This window comes from Varanus komodoensis, unplaced genomic scaffold (genome assembly GCF_004798865.1).
Source record: "Varanus komodoensis strain SLA01 unplaced genomic scaffold, ASM479886v1 scaffold86, whole genome shotgun sequence".
Classification (NCBI taxonomy): domain Eukaryota; kingdom Metazoa; phylum Chordata; class Lepidosauria; order Squamata; family Varanidae; genus Varanus; species Varanus komodoensis.
In genome coordinates, this window is record NW_025336554.1 from 2,207,573 (window position 1) to 2,225,949 (window position 18,377).

The following is an 18,377-nucleotide window of genomic DNA, read 5'->3' on the forward strand; positions in this document are numbered from 1 at the left end:
TTCTGAAAGCAAGTGGCAACTTCTGCAGGTCTGAAAGAATTTTGGTGAGAGATAAGTTGAAACTAAATCCTCAGGGTCAGGGTTGGGGTTGGAGTTTCATGCTACTGCTCCCAAATTTTTGTAAGTCTTGGAGCTCACAAAGTAATGTTAGTATTCTTGTTATATTATTCAATGGGATCCAATTGTGCAATGTTCTGAATTGGGGAGAAAATAAACATAGGGTGAGAGTCTTCAAAGGGATCTCATGATCTTGCCCAACCTCCTGCTCAGTGCTGGCTCTGCAATCCAGAATGCAGTCACATCCTCTCAGTCCAGCTTTGCTACATACCACTTGTAAATGAGAGACTATCGCATCCCAAAGACTATCACTGTTGAAAATGTCTTATGGTCCGGAAGATCAACCTAATATCATCCTAATATCCAGCAAAACTTATCCTCCCCGCACCTTCCACCTGGTTCTAGTCCAGTGTAGGCATTGAGAAACGTGTCGGTTTTGGTTTCCTCCATTTCTCATGTTTCCAGTCTGAAATTCAGTACATGAATTTCATGACATTCATCCTGAATTTTAGGAAGGTTAAATAAAAATTATAAATAGATGAATGAATGAAAAGAAATAAAATAAAAGCTCACTGCCTTTTCAAACACATGTTTTACAGAATACATGCATATGTGTAAACAGCATTCAGAAAAAAATGTGCTATAAGTGGGAACAAAACTGGTACTAAATCATGCAATCAGAGTCTAATCCCTTTTTCTTCTTAGAAATTCTCAGTTTTCATGAAGAAATGTGAATCTGGCTTCTCCTCAGCCAGAAAAGTAATCACCTCCTTATTCTGTACCTGCCTTCTACCCTTCCAATGAATGAGTGACAATTTCAACCACCCTACTGGAGGTGGACACTAGGTTTGTCTGTTCATGGCGATTCTTCTGCTTACCTGTGTGTGGTAAGCAGAAGTGATTCTTCAGCTGTCCTGACTTCTCCCTACAGTAGGGAATTTTCTAAAGACAGATGATGCATTAAACTGGCTGAACATTAAGTTTGTGTGGGTGTGCTTAGTGCCTGAATGGGAAATGGTCCCAGAAACTTTTTGTAAACCATCCAGAATTCCATCCTGGAACAAGAAGGCATATTGACATCACTATCACCAACAAGTGCTATTGAGGATGTCTGTTATCAAAAGTGTATCTCCTGTGGAGGGCAAAGAGGTTAGCTGACCCATCTGCCACTGCCAGGAAGATCTGTCTGCAAATTCATGGAGGGGGGAGGTGACAGCAAAAGCAAGGGAGCTCTGTGTCTCAGTCACCGTCTATGGTTCCATGATTACTACATCGACTTCCTCCATCTTTGCCTCTTTCAGCAACAAACTTGGAAGGCTCAAATGAGAAAATGAAGATCACATTTTTTTCTTTTCCTTTCTACAGATGGCAATTTCCTGCACCATGTGGAAGATGAAGGATGACATGAAGAAAGAACTTCAAGAATTCATCAAGGAACAGGTAGGGCAGGAGGCATCTTCTGAGACAGTGGCTCTCAGAGACATACTGATAGTCCAGGAGAGGAATTTGAATGAGATGCTGTAGGGCCATATTATGTGAGGTAGGGGACTTGGCAGGATTTGATTTGCATTCAAAGCGAGATGGTCAATTCAGAAATGCCTTTGTCCTGGGTCTTCTTGCCCTCAGCCAGTTCTGCTGTGCTATGATCACTCTCCTCTTCATTTCAGGAGCTCACCACACGTCCTCCATTTAAAAGCCTTAATGTCTTAATGTCAAACCCTCTGTTATGGCACGCCATCTTCATGAGAGGCAAAATGAGCTACTCACTTCATGTAAGTGACACTTCCAACTGGACAAAATGGGAAAAACTCCTTAATTCTTATTTGCATGATGATATTGAGAACTTTCTGGAAGAGTATGGCCATCGTTACAAATTATACAAGGGTATTGCAACAGCTGTGGTGGGCACAGCAGCTCTAGGGCTAGCAGGGACTGGAATTGGAGCTGGTGTGGCAGCTGGCCTTGTGACTGCTGAAATGGCTGTGTTAGGCACTGGGGCTCCTTTTGCCATTGCATCAGCAGCTGGAGGGGGCATCTTAGCAGGTGTTGGGGCAGCAGCTGGAAATTGGATAGGATGCAGGAAAGGAGCACATAATGTTCAGGAAGCCCAGCTGGTAGAGATGCAAACTTTATAATCACAAAGCATGGATGACTCAGAGTTTAAAGAAGATAATGAGATGACAGAGCCCATCCAATGATGATTTGAGAGGGCTTAATGTCTGTGGTGGGAAACTGACCACATTTTTGGATGCCTTGAGAAATTTTGAAAGCAGTGTACCACTCAGAAGCTTTTTCCTCTTTTGCTCTTAGCCTTTTCTCTCTTTTATGTAAATAATGCAGAAAGCCTAGTTGTTCCTCCATTAGGTTTTTAAGAACCTAAGCACCCCAAAATGAAGAAGATGCCAAGCAAAGGTAGTTCTATGGTCTCAAAGACCTGTTTTTTGCATGTCAGTTACCTAAGAACAGGGTTGTCCTATGGATGGAAAGGAAAGGTGATCAGAAGCAACTTCCTGTTTCCTCCAGGTTGTGCTCCTCCCCTGCCTTTACACACACACACCAGGGAGCACTCACTGGTCTTCTCTGTTTCACACTCCTGTTTAAAAACTGGCCATTCTTCCTCCCTCTTCTTTCCTCACACCACTGCTTCATATTTCAGTACTCTTTCTCTTTCTTTCCCTCTTGCCCAGCATGACCATCCTGTCCTCTTTCAAAATCTAGTTTCACTTCCTCTCTTTCCAAACCTAAAAGTTAAACCCAGTCACAGGGAAATCCATCATCTCTCATGCCCATCAGTGGGCCCTTTTTTAGTGCATTATGACAAGAGTGTTCCTAAGCATGTGCAGAGTGACCTTCTATTGCATCAAGGCAGAGAATTCCGCAAAGGCTACAGAGCCAGCAGTTCTCAGATTACAGTAGGCTCCTTGGCATCCAGCACCTTGTTCAGAAAAATAAACTCCCTGTTCCTTCTAAAGCGTGGGTCCTCAAACTACGGCCCGGGGGCCAGATCTGGCCTGCTATGCCCATTTATCCAGTCCGCCATGCCCATTTGGACCTGCTGCATGCGCGTGCACACCCACGCATGCCCATGCTGCCGCCCACCTTGCCCCACATGCAGGGAGGCAGTGGTTTACTCACTCAGAGAAAACAATCTCCAAGTGAGCAAGCTGCTGCCTCAAGTGCCTGCCTTGCACCACATGCCTGCCCCTGCCTCCCCTCCCCTTCCCTCTCTGTGTGCCCTGCCCCCACCTCAGCATGTGTGCCCACACACCCCATCCCCATGCCAGCCCTTGCGCCCCACTGGCACCACCTTTCCAGCCTGCGCTCAGCACCAGCACCTTTCAACTGGCCTCCTGGTAGAAAAGTTTGAGGACCCCTGTTCTAAAGTATGAAGAACACATACACAAACACATACACAAAGTAGAACAGGCATTACCTCTCAACTGCCAGATACCCTCTGGGGAGCATTTAGGATTTTGGATGCAGATGTGGGTGGAGGCGTGTGTCTAGACTGTAGGGGAAAGTTATGGGGAGGTGGCTTTCAGTCCACCCACAGTAAAAAGAAGGGGGAGCAAGAGAAGGCCATGATTTCCACATACCAACAGTGATGGCACACAATGACTCTCCCATCCTGTTCATGCCAGTTTACTTTCTGTGTGGATAAATATTAAAAAGGAAGGAAATGCTTTGCTCATGCTTACCTCATTGCTGCAGAGAGGTCATAACCTTTACTGCCAAGGAGTCATTCAAAGAAAGGCAAACTTTCCAGAATCCATTCTCCCTTCCTGATAAAAAGTATGGGCCCTCCAGGCCAGGAGTAAATTGTAAATAAGGCTGAGCCATAGTTACTGCATCCCTGTCCTTTGAGCACGGCAGTTTAGAAGGTCTTTTGCCCTGGGGGCTAGAAAGTTCTCTGGGACTGGGTGGGGGTCAGGATACCAGTCTATTTTAGCTTCTTTTTCCTGTAGCTAACAGGGCAATTAGACAACTAACAGAGCAACTCTGCTGCTAGGCAGCTTCCAGGGGGGCATGGGATTGTCCATCTTCCTCGTTCAAGGCCAGAATTGGGCATCAGAGCTGGGGATTGGTACCCAGATCCCTTTCCCCACCTTATAGCTGCAACTAAAAGAACCAGTCCAGCAGTTTCTCCAATGTGGTACAAGTGACCTCAGAGAAGAGACTATTGGGCATCAAAGGGTCGATGTCAATGGCAGCAAGATATGAAATATCCTGGTGGTACCTCAGCATGCTTCCCTCTTCCTCTGTCATACCACAGTTTGGTGGCCATCCAGCTCTGCTGCAGAGAGGGAGATCTCCAGGCCTCCAGAAAGTAAGGGCATGAATCTCCTCTCATGATAGATATCTCTCTATTTCCTTTCTCGGAAGTTCAAGGAAACATATGGGCACAGGATGTCGATTATATGCTAGCACAATGCATGACATAGCACAGTAGCTTTACTGATTAGCCTTCACTTACAGTAGCTTTAGAGCAGCTTTCACTTTGTGACAGTGTGGAGGTCTGAACCAACAGGAACTTGCCTTCAGTCTGGGCCTAAACCAGCAGTTCTGCTTTTGTCTTTATAGAATTGAATGTAGGCTCTGTGTGTGCATTAGAAGCTGATGAAGGCATACTCAGAGTGAAAATTGTGCTATGTGGAACACAATCATTTCCTGTAAGCAGGAAGCTTGATCTGCAACTATATAAAATTTCCTTTTGATGGTCCTTGCATAACTGTGTGCAAATTCAACATAAGTTTTGTTCAAGCAAGTGTTGTATCTTTATGTATGGAATAAACAGTTTAAATACACTCTCAGGCCAGAAACTATTATTCCATACTCTGCTTTTCTTTCTTTTCCTTTCTTTTTTTTTCTTTTCCCCCTTTATCTTGGGCAGGGTAAAAGGGTAGGGGTGGGAAAGTGACAAGAAAAATGTAGGACATCTGGAGGACATTCTGCAAGAAGGCCTCTAATTTCTTGTGTTGGGGCAGGGCAGAGAAACATCTTTAAGCTCCTCACAGTTTCCCTGTCAGATCACCATACATGATTGTTTCTTCTGTATTTCAGATCTATGGGCTTATAATTCTTTTGCTGTATCCAAATTCAGATGTTTGCTTTTGAACTGGGGGAGATGACTTCCTTGCACTGTCATTGCCAGAGAAGCTATTTTTACCCCAAGAAATGTTACACAATATGTCAGCTCTTCCTATGGAATTTGGTAACCTGCAGTGCAGGGGGAAAGGGAAAAAGAGAAGGGGTTCCTTAAATCTCTTGCAGAAAGTCCTTCCATGAGCAGTGGAAGTGGGATCCTGCAAACAACTTCTGGCATCCATTTCTTGGGACAAGATATTCCAAGATACATTGTTTTGTGAGGTTCAACCAAATGTCTGTGGAACCATCTGTTCTGATATAACAAACAAGTTTTATTTAGCTATTCAGCTGAGAATTTCTATGTATGAACTGATGGTTTTCTTCCCTTTAATTATCCCAAAGTCCATAATTAATTCTGCAACTTCTCAAAAGCCCCAGTGGAGTTTCAGTGACCAGCAGCATAAAGAATAGTGCTTGGTATTAAATGCATCCAGTGCATGTAAGAGCTGGTGCTGTGTATGGAATTTGGAGAATTTGATTTTAGAAGGATGATTTGTGTTGGTTGTTAGGATGTTGGGCATGAAGGTTGTGTTTCTGATACTCCTTCCGCTTGTGGAAGGCAAAGCTCAAAAAGTCAAATGCAGTGTCCATGATCCACAGCCCCCACTTCATAAATACTATCATTTTGGAAACCTGGTCATTGGTGCGATTGTTTCTCAAACGATGATTGTCGTCAGTCCTATAGAATTCAATGAAGAACCTGTGCCACCAGTGTTTGGGGACCTTGCGTAAGGAGTTCGTTTCTGCTTTTCTCATCATTTGTTTTTCCAGAGACATCATTCCTAGACCTACAACACAGCTAGTTTTGAAAAGTGACAGAAAAGTGACAGGATTAAAGAAGTTCCAAGGGGAAAAATATTCTAAACTGATGCTTTATGAAAATATGCTAGATTTCACCTCTGTTGATATGGAAGGAAAGCACTCTTCTTACTGACAGGAGTGGAAAATTTAGTTCTTGATTTCCATTCTTGATTGATTTTAGTGTTTTACACTGGAAATTTCTATATGCATCTTCAGAACCAATCATGCATTTTCACTGCCAGTTTAGGAGCACTGTTTCTTGTAGGAAGGATTAAAACACTCACCTCTGTCCTTGTACCCAAACTTCTTACATGTGTTTTTCATGGGATACTGAACAGGGGAAAATGGCTGCCTTGCTAGTTCTCTCTCTCTCTCTCTCTCTCTCCTGCACCAGCCATCATCAGAGCAATTCCAAGGGAAATGACCCAGTAGTGATGGATCATGTAGCACTACCCTCTTAGTGTTCAGTGGCCCCTATCCAAATTGGGACTGCATGTACTAACATTAGCATGAGAACTCAAATAAGCCGTGGCTACATAGTATACCATAGTACAATCTTTATTTGGCTTTCATCAATAGTCCCTAATGAGTACAGTCTGGATTAATCACATGTAAGTGAGTATAGAATTTCAAATTATCAGTTATTTTACTTCATTTTACATTTTCTTTTCACTTATTTTATTGCTGTAATTAACATTCTTGTTTTGATGGCAGAACAATTGCTTTCCTCCTTCAGTTTCTGTTTTTCTACATTCCTCTATGAATACGATGCCTCAGCATCCTTGACCCTGTTCAGTTCCTTCCTTCTGCTTCTCACTTCATTTAGTACATTCCCATGTAGCATGAATGATTATCTAGATATTTGCTCAAATGTCAAAACACAGTGGCAGAGTAACTGGCTGGACAATTATGCATTAGAAGGAGAAAGCCTCTAAGATCTTTGCGTACAGGGCTCCCCATTGTCAGAAGCTCTGTCCAAGCATCTTCGTCTTTTTCCCTAAGAGCTCCTGGGGTTTGGGTGTACTGCCACTTCAAGTTACATCTGCATGAACTGTGATGGCAATCAGGGTTCAATTCCACATGCCACAATGCAACTTGAAAAGAGCGATGTTGTAAAGGATTCCAGTGAGAAGTTGGAGCTGATTCTGTGCCTGCATTTTTCCTTCAATTTCATGAACATTTCCTCATTTCACGGTGAAGGCTCGCATTTTTTTGCTTCATTGTCAGGGTGTTTGTTTAAATCATGTTTGATTCATGTTCCGTCCCTTTCCTCATTGATGCAAGAGGAGGTGAGAATATGTCTGTGTGTTTTATCCCTGTTACACCATCTCTCACTTGTTCTGCAGCCTCCAAGGCTGCTTGAGCTTTCCAGTCTGAAAGAGATGAATGAGAGGAGTTCCCTATCTCAGGTAATGCTTTCCTTGGCATTAGTTGTGAGAAGCCAAGGATGTTACAAGATTCTAGAATTGAATTGGGAACACTCACCACAGTCCTTGGCAACCTTTTAAGTCAGGTGAGCACAATCTGAACCAACCCATGAGAGTATCTCTGAAATTGGGGTCTACTTGAATTTCTTTTAAAAAATATGACCTTTTCCATCGATGTCATTCAGAATGGTCAAAGTATTGTAGGAGAAATATTCTGTACCATGCTAGAAATAGATGTTTCTAGGGATCCTTTCTTGTTCGTGTTTTAGCATAACTAGTGTCATTGTTTTCCATTTTCTTGGAAAGTTCAGTTTTTAGTTTTGTTTTCTTGTTTCATCCAAGTGTAGTAGAACATCAGGCTAATGATGAAACAGAGTATTATCAGTACAGTAATGCATTAGAATATTGAGGAAGAGGTTGAACACAGCAGTTACAATTTTAGGAAATGTGGAATAACTTTCTGATGCAGAATATAACTTCCATTCTAGCATTATGACGAAGAATTACCAGCACATTTTGGCCTTGGTATTTGCAGTCAAGGAAGTCAATGAAAATCCTCAGCTGTTACCCAATCTCACCCTGGGCTTCCACATTTATGACAGCTATTACACTGCAAAGTGGGCTTATCATGCTACAATGCAACTCATATCAACACTGGAGAGCTTTGTCCCTAACTACAAGTGTGGTGTCCAGAATAACCTGATGGCAGTTATTGGGGGATTGGACTCTGAAACCTCCCTTCATATAGCAACTCTCCTGGACATTTATAAAATACCGCAGGTGAGCTATATGTTTCCTTTTAGGTGTATATTAGACCACAGTTAATCACTGGGTATCATTTTGTCAATCCAGTTCTACGTGCACCTCCATAAAGATATGCAGTTGGATCTCAACTAACTTAACTACATGAAGTTACTATTGAAAGTAATGTAGCTTGGGAGGAAACACAAGTATCCCTTCACGTTCCTATCTAAGCACAAGTAACTTGTTCTGGACTACTGCAAGTTAGTTAGTAAAGCAGTTAAAGAGTGGAAATGTAAATACAAGGTGTTCCAGTGCACTTCTTTCTTGGCCATGGCTAATTCAGATACCACAGGAAGTATGGGGAAAATCACAGGCTCTAGTAAGTGCAATACTGTTACTGATTTTCTTATCTCCCCAATGTAGCTCATTTATGGCCCTGCTCCAGTGATGACTGATAAAGCACCAGGTTTATCCTTCTTCCAGATGGCTCCTCAGGAAAGCCTTCAGTATATGGGGATTCTCTCTTTGCTTCTGCATTTCAGCTGGACCTGGGTTGGAATCTTAATGGTGGATGATGGCAATGGAGAAAGATTTCTGCAAACTGCACTGCCAGTATTTTCCAATAAGGGCATCTGTTTCGCCTTCATAGCAAGAAGTCCCAAATTCAGTTATTTCTCTGAAGCTACAGACATGATACAAAAGGGGGCGGAAATATATGATCAAATTATGGGCAGCAAAGCCAATGTCTTGGTGACCTATGGAGCATCTTATTCCATTTCTATGTTCATTTGGTTGTCCTATATTCCAGAACAAGTACATGTGACGAAGAAACCAAAAGGTATGGTGTGGATTATTACTGCATTAGTAGAGCTCAGTATATATCTTTTACAGAGGAATTGGGATTTAAACTTATTCCACGGTGCTCTGGCATTTACTCGTCATTTAAATGAGCTACCAAAGTTTCACCACTTCGTTGAAAGCAGAAATCCATCCACTGCAAGAGGAGATGGTTTCATTAGAGATGTATGGAAACAGGCCTTCAACTGTGCATTCCAAAATGCAGCTACAGATGAGGTGGATGGACTGACTTGCTCTGGAGTGCAGACACTGGAAAACCTCCCTGGTCCTTTCTTCGAAACAAAAATGACTGGCCACGGCTATAGCATCTACAATGCTGTCCATGCAGTGGCCCATGCTTTGCATGCCATGGCCACATCTACACTCACATGTAATATAATAATACATGATGGCTATTTGAAGCACTCATGGAAGGTATGGGACTCCAAATCATTAGCACAACATTTTGGCTATCAAGACCATCTCATGCGGGAGAGTGGTTTTCCAAACCCTTCCTCCGATGGAGTTTTCATCTTCCTTCTTTTGTCTATCACAATAAATAACATGTTGCATTTATAGCAGCTGTTGCATTTAATCAAATAAAATGCATTTATTTATTCAGATAGCTAACATCTCTTAATTAAAAAATGGGTACACCATTTATAAATTGTTTCAGGCATCAGAAAAATACATAATACTTCAGCATGTCTGTGTTGTTTTAGATTTTAGGGCAATTCACAGCTTTCACCATCAAATCCTAAATTCTCCTGCTTATGCAACAGCTCAACTCACAAGATTTTTTGGGTAGTACGGCTCAAATGCTTCTGAAACTGATAAAGTGACAGGAAAATATTGGGCACCTTTAGTCATCATGGATGCTCCATTTCTGCATTCTGATTTGGGCCTGAAAATTCAAGAAAAAGTGTGGGAGCATGGAAAGGAAGTTGCATGCAAGCACAATTTATAACATCACATACAGGTGCTACAGGTGGCGAACCCGTAGCACTCCCAATGTTGTTGGAGACAGAGAACAGCTCCCATCTTTGCTGAGTGCTAATTCATGAAGTGCCATTAAGGATATTTGTACTCAACTCTTCTCCATCTCTTAATATTTTGTTGTAGTCAGATGGGTGTTGGGGTGTTACCACTTGACTGGCCAACATGATTGCAAGCTGCATATCATACATGGCATGGAAAATATGATTGTGCAATTTTAGGCATATCTACTGTGAAATTGGGCTAGATTTTCTACTTCCTTTCAGGATGGCTACAAATTCTCCATTACTTTCATCTAGAGTGCTCTAGAGTACTCAGTCATTTTTTTAGCTAGCCCCAAAATTATTCTCTCTCTCTCTCTCTCTCTCTCTCTCTCTCTCTCTCTCATAGTTTCCTTATAATTCTTCCTCTGATCTAAGTAATGCATTAGGAATGCATAGTCTACTCTTGTTATACAAAACAAAGTTATGATTGAGTGGTTTAGGGACACTGTCTTTTGCTTTTCAACCCAGCTCCATCACTTTCTCAGAGGTCTCTTATTTAACAACAGTGCTGGGGACAAGGTTACCTTGAACCAGAATGGGGAGTTAGTAGCTGGATATGATGTTATTAACTGGATCATTTCCTCAAACCAATCTTTCCATAGAGTGAAAGTTGGAAGGATGGATGTTGAGGCTTCTGCAGACCAAGCATTCATCATCAAAGAGGATGCCATCACCTGGCACAGCTGGTTCAACCAGGTAGGAACATCGATTTAGAAAAATGCTTGGAGAAATCCCGTATATGAGTCCTCAGATTTCCACAAGAGGTCTGATGTTGGAGTTGGGTCACTGACACCCAAGATGAAAAGACGCACACTTGCTGCTTCCCCAGGATTGCAAAAGTGTCAAAGATGGCAGGAAGGAGACTGGGAAAACTGTAATACAGTATAACCCAATGGTGAGCCAGCCGCCTTCCCCCTGGGCACACTGTAATGAAAAAAGTGACCCTTTACTGGAGTCACTTTTTATATAAATGTATCTGACATGGCTGTCTAAAATATTCAAAGACTGATGCATGGTGGGAGGATCATATTTGTCCTCTGTACCTTCTAAGTCAATCTACTTTCCTAGTAAAACATGGCCATTCAGTGGGAATTACTGGCAAAATACACAAAGACAAGACATTCTCAGGAAAAAGAAAACATTTTCTAGTTTGTTTTGTATCAAAGCCAGAAAAATGTGTCTTCTGAAGTACAGCAAGACTAGGACTAGCAATATGAATTTACTTTATATGTGCATCTCTTAAAAAAAACAAATCGATCATTTGATTCATATAGCTGATCCATTAACTTTTATTCTCTTCTGTACTTGTTCAGTATTAATTCTATCTCTTTATAATATGATAATATCATTATCATTTATAATCTCATTATACATTATAAACTCTATCACTAGAGTTTGTATCCATGAAGACTGTAAACTGAGCACAACTATTCTGCCCATCCCCCTATTCAGCTTTATTTCTGTGTTTGTAACAAATTGCCCTTTTCCAAATGTAATGTATTTTAAGAAGTGACTGTGTTTTATACACTGAATCATCTATGGAATGAGTAAACCTTGGACAAGCCCCAGAAAATGGTTCAATCATTTTAAGCCTCTATTCTCAATAGTTTAAGATTTTCTTTTGGGTATGGATTAGATGCAGCTGCAATTGATTTTGGAATTGTGGCATATCAGAAGACCAAACCTTGGAAATTATTGCTCTCTCTTCCATATCTGGTTAGGCACAGCCTGTTTCTATATGTTCTGAGAGTTGCCATCCGGGTTCCAGCAAGAAAGTAAAGGAGGGACAGCCATTTTGCTGCTATGATTGCATCCCATGTCCAGAAGGGAAGATTTCACTATGGAAAGGTAAGGAATAAGGTGATGGGGTATTTACAGTAGTTGTAGCAAATTAACTGCAATGTCCCTTCTGGGAAAACCAAGCCTCCAGATCCCTTTCTTCTTCCTGTTACCTAGATGACTTTGGTCCTACTTTTAAAGCCCTGCTGCAGATCAATTTCCTCTATTTCTAGTGTTGCTTTTGCTATAGTTTTCAGCTCTTATCTTTCTGATGATGAGGATGGGTGTGTCTTTGCTGCTGCAATCAAGTTGGCAGCAGTAGAACTGAAGTGGGTGCTGGAAGGAATTCCACAGTTTTAAGAAATTAAAATGAACAACACAACTAGAGACACTGAGAAGGCACGGTGACCACAAATGGAGTCTTACCTAGGAAAGGGTTGGACTGGGGACCTCAGGGAAGGACTGAATTGCCAGGGGCCCGAACAGCACCTATACGTGCTTCAGTGTTCTGGTGTGGTTCCTATTGTGTTAAACCTTTTTAGAAAACCAGCTGAGTTCCAATATCTCTGTGGAGTTCAAATTTGATATTTAGAATTTGAAGGGAACATGTTCAGTTACACTTTCTTGGTTTTCTGAGGGTCACTAATTTCAGCATCCTTGTGGCAAATTTTGAAATATAATCAAGGGAGCTGCAATGCATCTGCTCCCATTTGTATAAACCTATTAACAAGCTTCTATAACTAGAGGGTCAATGAGGGACAATCACAGGAGCAGCATGTAATCTGTCCTCTCACCTGAAAATAAAAAAGGCATCACGGTGGAAGAAAGTCTTAATGCAATGTGCCTTAAGGCATTTTCTTTTTCTCTTCAGATATGATTGACTGCTCTAAATGCAGAGATGGGTACTATCCAAATAAAAACAAGGACTTTTGCCTTCACAAGAAAATAAGCTTCATGTCTTACGAAGAACCTTTGGGGATCACTTTAGTCTTTTGTGCTCTTTTCCTTTCTTTGATCACAGGCTTGGTGATAGGAACCTTTATGAAGCACCACAGCACTCCCATTGTCATTGCCAACAACCGAAATCTCACATTCATTCTCCTAACCTCCCTCCTGCTCTGCTTCCTTTGCACTTTGCTGTTCATCGGGAAACCTCAGGTGGTGACATGTCTCCTTCGACAAACTGTTTTTGGCAACATCTTCTCATTGGCCGTGTCTTGTGTGTTGGCCAAAACTGTCACGGTGGTTCTGGCTTTCATGGCCACCAGACCAGGATCCAGGATGAGGAACTGGGTGGGGAAAAGACTGGCCACTTCCATCATTCTTTCTAGCTCCCTTATTCAAGTAGGCATTTGTATTGTGTGGTTAGCAACCTCCCCTCCATTCCCACATGCTGACATGAATTCAGTGATGGAGGAAATCTTACTGGAATGTAATGAGGGTTCTGTAATTCTGTTTTACTGTGTCCTAGGTTACATGAGCTTGCTGGCAAAGGTGAGTTTGGCTGTTGCTTTCTTTGCCAGGAAGTTACTGGACAGTTTCAATGAAGCCAAGTTCATCACTTTCAGCATGTTGGTCTTTTGCACTGTTTGGTTATCTTTTGTTCCAACCTACCTGAGCACCAAGGGGAAATACATGGTAGCCGTAGAGATCTTCTCCATCTTAACCTCCTGTGCTGGATTGCTGATTTGTATCTTTTCTCCAAAATGTTATATTATTTTGATGAGGCCTGAACTGAACAGCAAGGAACAGTTGATCAAAAGAAAAGTCTAAAGAAAATAATTGTCAATATCCTACGCTATAGTTCTCAGTCCAGGAAAAGCTGAATTGTTCTATGCATAGTGTGGCAGCCATAGGATTGCTCTGCCCAAGTATATCTGCTTGCTATTTATTTCATTTATTGCCACCACATTTGCAGTGATGAAGAAACCCACTTTGGACAAATTTTCCATTTTCTGACTCACCTAACAGTTCAATAGCACTATACTTGGCAGGTTTCTGTGAAGATCCTGTGCAGAAATTCCTTCAGTATCTGAGAAAATAATATGACGCAGGGTACTGGCTGTGAGTTCTGTGCATTGCAGGTTTCCTCATGTGCCCATATAGTCAGGGCTGAAATTCTACTAGAATTGTGAGACCAGTGGGGAAAATGCTACACTTTTACCCTTGTTTGAGAGTTGGCTATCGTGTCCTTTCAGTGTCCTGATACATGAACACACCCTCACATTTTCACAAGAATTGCTTGGTAGTACCTGCCTGGTGTTGCAATAGTTATTGTGAATGTTCTTTTAAGGCAGTCATGCTATCTATCTATCTATCTATCTATAAATAAATAAATAAATAAATAAATAAATAAATAAATGTGTGGGTATGTAATTTCCCCCCAAATATGCACATCTAACATCATTTTGAAATTGGAACAGAATTATGGGTAAAAACTTTCCAAAATCACTCAGAAAATAATTAGTCAGATTCACCTAATTATAATAAGGACTGGGTACAAAACTGAGGATGCAATCATATTCATGTTTAGATGGAACCCTCTCCCCCACCTTTCAATGCCCAGCATTCCCCAGGAGTCCCTTTCATGGTCTAATACACATGCTGTTGTACCCTAACGAGGTCACATCCCTGATCAAGCCCACATGGAGCAAGTATGTTGGACTTCCATCCCCTGGAAGTGCAATATGAGGACTAAGTCCAAAGTTTCATTCAACTAGAATGGTATCTTCAAATAACAGGTTGTGCCATCAAAACCCATTGCCATGAAACTCCAAGAACTGTTAGACCTGAACACCAGCCAGGATGTCACTTGATACCCACAGCTGGTGGTGGGTGGGCCCACAATGCCTTCATAGTAATGCCTTGCCTTCAAAGGGGTACCTCACCATGCTGACCATTTCCCAAGAAGAAATAAGATGACCTTCAATTTTCTTGAGGAGCCATTAATGTCATAGTTTTACTGTGGTCTTCTCCCCATCCCCAAAGAGTCAAATGTGAGTACAGCTTTTCCTATGAGAGATTAATTAGGTCTCTTGTCATGACCAGGAATGTGAACTTGGGGTGGAGTTCCTTGGTCTTCTCCACAGTCCCTTGACTCATTTGCAGAATAAGTAATAATTAGACACCCTTGAGCCACCAGCTGGAGGAGTGATGGTGACCTTGTGCTAGTCATGTGATTGACCACTCATTCCAGCATACCTTTGACCATCTTGACATTGGCATGGGAGAGTACACCATATTGAGATAAACCTATCATAGGATTTTTCTTCCGTGGCCAACAAGAAAGTGGACAGTGTACCATGCTTGTCCTGTAGCATTCCTTTATAATAGTGAGCATTCCTTTATAATAGTGCCATACCATGTGAACAACACTGTCAAAGGATGCATATTTTGCTGAACGTATATAGTTATGGATAACACCCATGGGTGATTTTGCCATAGGTAAAATGAATTTTGAATTCTGCAATACACATCTGCTATCTTGAAAGGGAGAAATTGCCCAAATAGATAAAGTAGACAGCATTCTTAAGTTCCTTGGCCAGTGTAATCGTAAACAGTTTTGGGATGCCCTCAACTAATTTAAGATATCTTAATATGCACTAGCCTGTGTAAGGAATCCCTGACATGACATTTTCTTTGACTTTTCTGGCCCAGCTTTCTAAAATTGACTTTGGCAAAGTACAAACGTTTCTGTTTCCTTATAGACTACAGGAACCCTTTGGTTCTGTTAACTGTAGATAATTCATATAACTCCCCATTCCCTTCACACTCCAGTTCTTGAACACAGGCTACATGTTTAATTAGGACTTGTTGTATTGTTGCTAAGTTGTGATGCAAGAGAGAAAGAGCTGAGAATTGATCTCTCCAATGATGTTTGGCATTAAACATCATCCCTATCCTATATATCAAGGAAGTGTAGCAATGTCTGTTGAATGTGCTGGAAATGTCTGAGAGCTTATGTGAATATGGTTCATAGTTCCCAAAGCCATGAAAAGATTATGAATTTCTTGGTGGATATTGTTGTAAATTAGATGGTTGGCAATTCACCTCACTTCAGTCCATTATAGTACTGAGACAAAGGACAGACTGTATATATTCTGAGTCTTATGATTAAGGGCTGGATCCAGATACATACTACAACCTTATGCATGTCTTTTCAGGTGCAAGCCTTATTGAGTTCAATAGGGATTTATTTGAATGTATAGAAATAAATACTGTGCTACTGTACTTTCTAGAGACAGTCTAAGCAATAAGCATTTGCTAGAGGCAGTCAAGGAAAGCAGCTAAAACAATCTACCTTGTGCTTACTTCAAGGAATAGAAACAGTGGAAGAACAATGAAAGCAAATGCATGAATTCTTTCTGCAAATTGGCAGAGTTACAGTCCAATTCCATCATCAAAGTTGTTTACTTTTGTTTTGTTTTCTTCCTATTTTTCTTTTATGTCCTATTCTCATCATGGGTCACTTGGTGTTCATCTAAGTGGAAGGGTATTATGACCATAATAATAATGGTAACAATAATAGAACATTTTCCTCAGGAATTCCACAGAGAATCCTTTGGAAAAAAAAGTGATGAATTCCTTTCCCTTTGATTATCAAATTTAATTATCCCTTTAATTGTTTAATTATCAAATGGAATGTAATTAGTTCTGCTTGCAAGAACTCCAATGGGATTTCAGTGACCACTAGCCAAACTCAGAGCAAAAAGCATGAAAGATGGTGTAAATACCATTTGAAAACCAGTTTAGGAGCAAAGGAGTTTTATACCCCATGGTTCAACTCAGGCCTATCACTGACCAGATTAACTTGCTGAAACCACAAAGACTTTTAAAAGTTGGAGTTGTAGATAAAATAGATGCACCTTTGTCTTGAGTGAAGATTTGTACTTGTACTTTAGCATGAAGGTATTGCTAGTGGTGCTGCTGCTACTGTTTCCTCACATTGGATGCAAGGCTAGCATGATTAAATGCATGATTAAGGATCCACATCCTCCACTTCGCAAGTACCATCAATCAGGAGATGTCCTTATTGGTGGCATTGTTTCTCAGACCTTTATTGTCTTGAGTCCAATGTCCTTCACTAGAAGACCACCACCAGTAGAATTTGAAGAACTGACGTAAGAACTTTAGCATTTTTCCTTTGGTTGTTTTTAATTCTAAAACCTCAGAAACGTGGTGCAGTGAACTAGGCAGAGGAAGACGTTAATGTAATTAAGGAAGAAAATCTCCATAAAAAAACACTGCACGTTGCATGTAAGCTTGTAAACAGCACTGAAATATTTTAAATTCCTCTTAGACTGGTTTCCTCTGCCACCTTCTGTCACACCATGTTTCTCCATGGTTGTTTTGTTTCATGGTATACCTTCCTAACTGTATATAAGCATATATTTCTTTATGCAGCAGCTTTTCATACTAAATATAAATGCAAGATATGGGCACATAAGATATATTTTGAAAATCACAATCCTTTACTTGTCTACTCAAATGTAAGTCCTATGAATTCAATTGGGCTTATGCCTAGGAATTGAGAATAGGATTTCAGCCTAAATTACTTGTTTGGTGTCCAAGGGATAACTTTTAGATTCTTAAAAAAGAAGCAAACAATAAAAATTAAGGAAATTTAGTTTTCATTTCACTTCATCCAATCATGGAGATTCACTTAAATCCCCCTTCTCTAGTACCTCTGATGTTACCAACATTTCTGTAATATCTCTCAAATGAACTAAATGGAATTCTCAAACAAATATGTACAGAAAATGAATTTCAGGTTGCTCAGATAGATTCATCCAATTCTGAGGAGGTAGAAGAAAAAAGGGGGGGCAGAGGTTTTGGAAGTTTCAAAGTTATGTAGTGAAGTTTCTGAGACAGTGTGAGAACCAGCCCTTCTTGGAAAAAGAGGGAGACTTTGTGGAGCTGGAGTGGGAGGGGATGTGGGTGCACTGCCTTGATGGTCTGGAGAGACTAGATGAAGCAAGTTGATCAATTAACACACATCCAGAATTTCTGACATATCATCCACAAGTGGCAGGAGTCACCCTGAGGGTGGAGTCAGAAGCTCCACTGTAAGGGAGGGAAGGAGGGAAAGTTTCATTTTGGATTCAACTCTTTACATGGGTTAAGACCCGAGTGAGACTCTGAATGCCCTGAAAGCTGCTGTTCACCACTGATCCCCAACCAACCTGACTGAGATGGAACAGTGCTGCTAGTAAGCAAAGAGAGATTTGAAGATCCCAGATGCACTAAGCTAATGGAGACTTACCCAAGAAGACTTTCCCAAGGATTAATTGTTACAGTAGGTGTTTCTACTCAATATTGACTCAGGGGTTATTTCTCATTCAAGCATCAGATGTTGGCACTTTCCTTTGTTGTACACCTTCACAGGTGCAGAAGTGCTAAAAATGCCTATCAAATCAATTTCAATTCCATATTGCAATACAGCAAAATGTGGAATAGTCAAAGGGTATTTGTGTGGATACTTCTGCAAGGCGTTGTATTAGGAATATTGTTTTCTGAAGTTGATCACTGAGATTATTTTGTCATCCCA

At 41.1% G+C, this 18,377-nt stretch overlaps 1 protein-coding gene across 1 annotated transcript; it reads left to right on the plus strand.

Annotated features, from left to right (window-relative positions):
* The first annotated feature begins 5,865 nt into the window (after window positions 1–5,865).
* LOC123016587 (vomeronasal type-2 receptor 26-like) lies at window positions 5,866–13,603 on the plus strand. Its single transcript, XM_044417101.1, has 6 exons — window positions 5,866–5,930; window positions 8,717–9,383; window positions 10,319–10,324; window positions 10,448–10,747; window positions 11,773–11,899; window positions 12,702–13,603. Exons 1-6 carry the CDS (start codon window positions 5,866–5,868, stop codon window positions 13,601–13,603), a joined length of 2,067 nt encoding a protein of 688 aa, XP_044273036.1.
* Window positions 13,604–18,377: the final 4,774 nt, after the last annotated feature.

Bases quoted from the DNA above. Each gene is read 5' to 3' on its own strand.
- LOC123016587 (XM_044417101.1), top strand. From the start codon at position 5,866: ATGATTGTCGTCAGTCCTATAGAATTCAATGAAGAACCTGTGCCACCA. The intron at 5,931-8,716 runs GTAAGGAGTTCG...TCTGCATTTCAG, and splicing joins CCAGTGTTTGGGGACCTTGC to CTGGACCTGGGTTGGAATCT. The intron at 11,900-12,701 runs GTAAGGAATAAG...TTTTCTCTTCAG, and splicing joins GAAGATTTCACTATGGAAAG to ATATGATTGACTGCTCTAAA.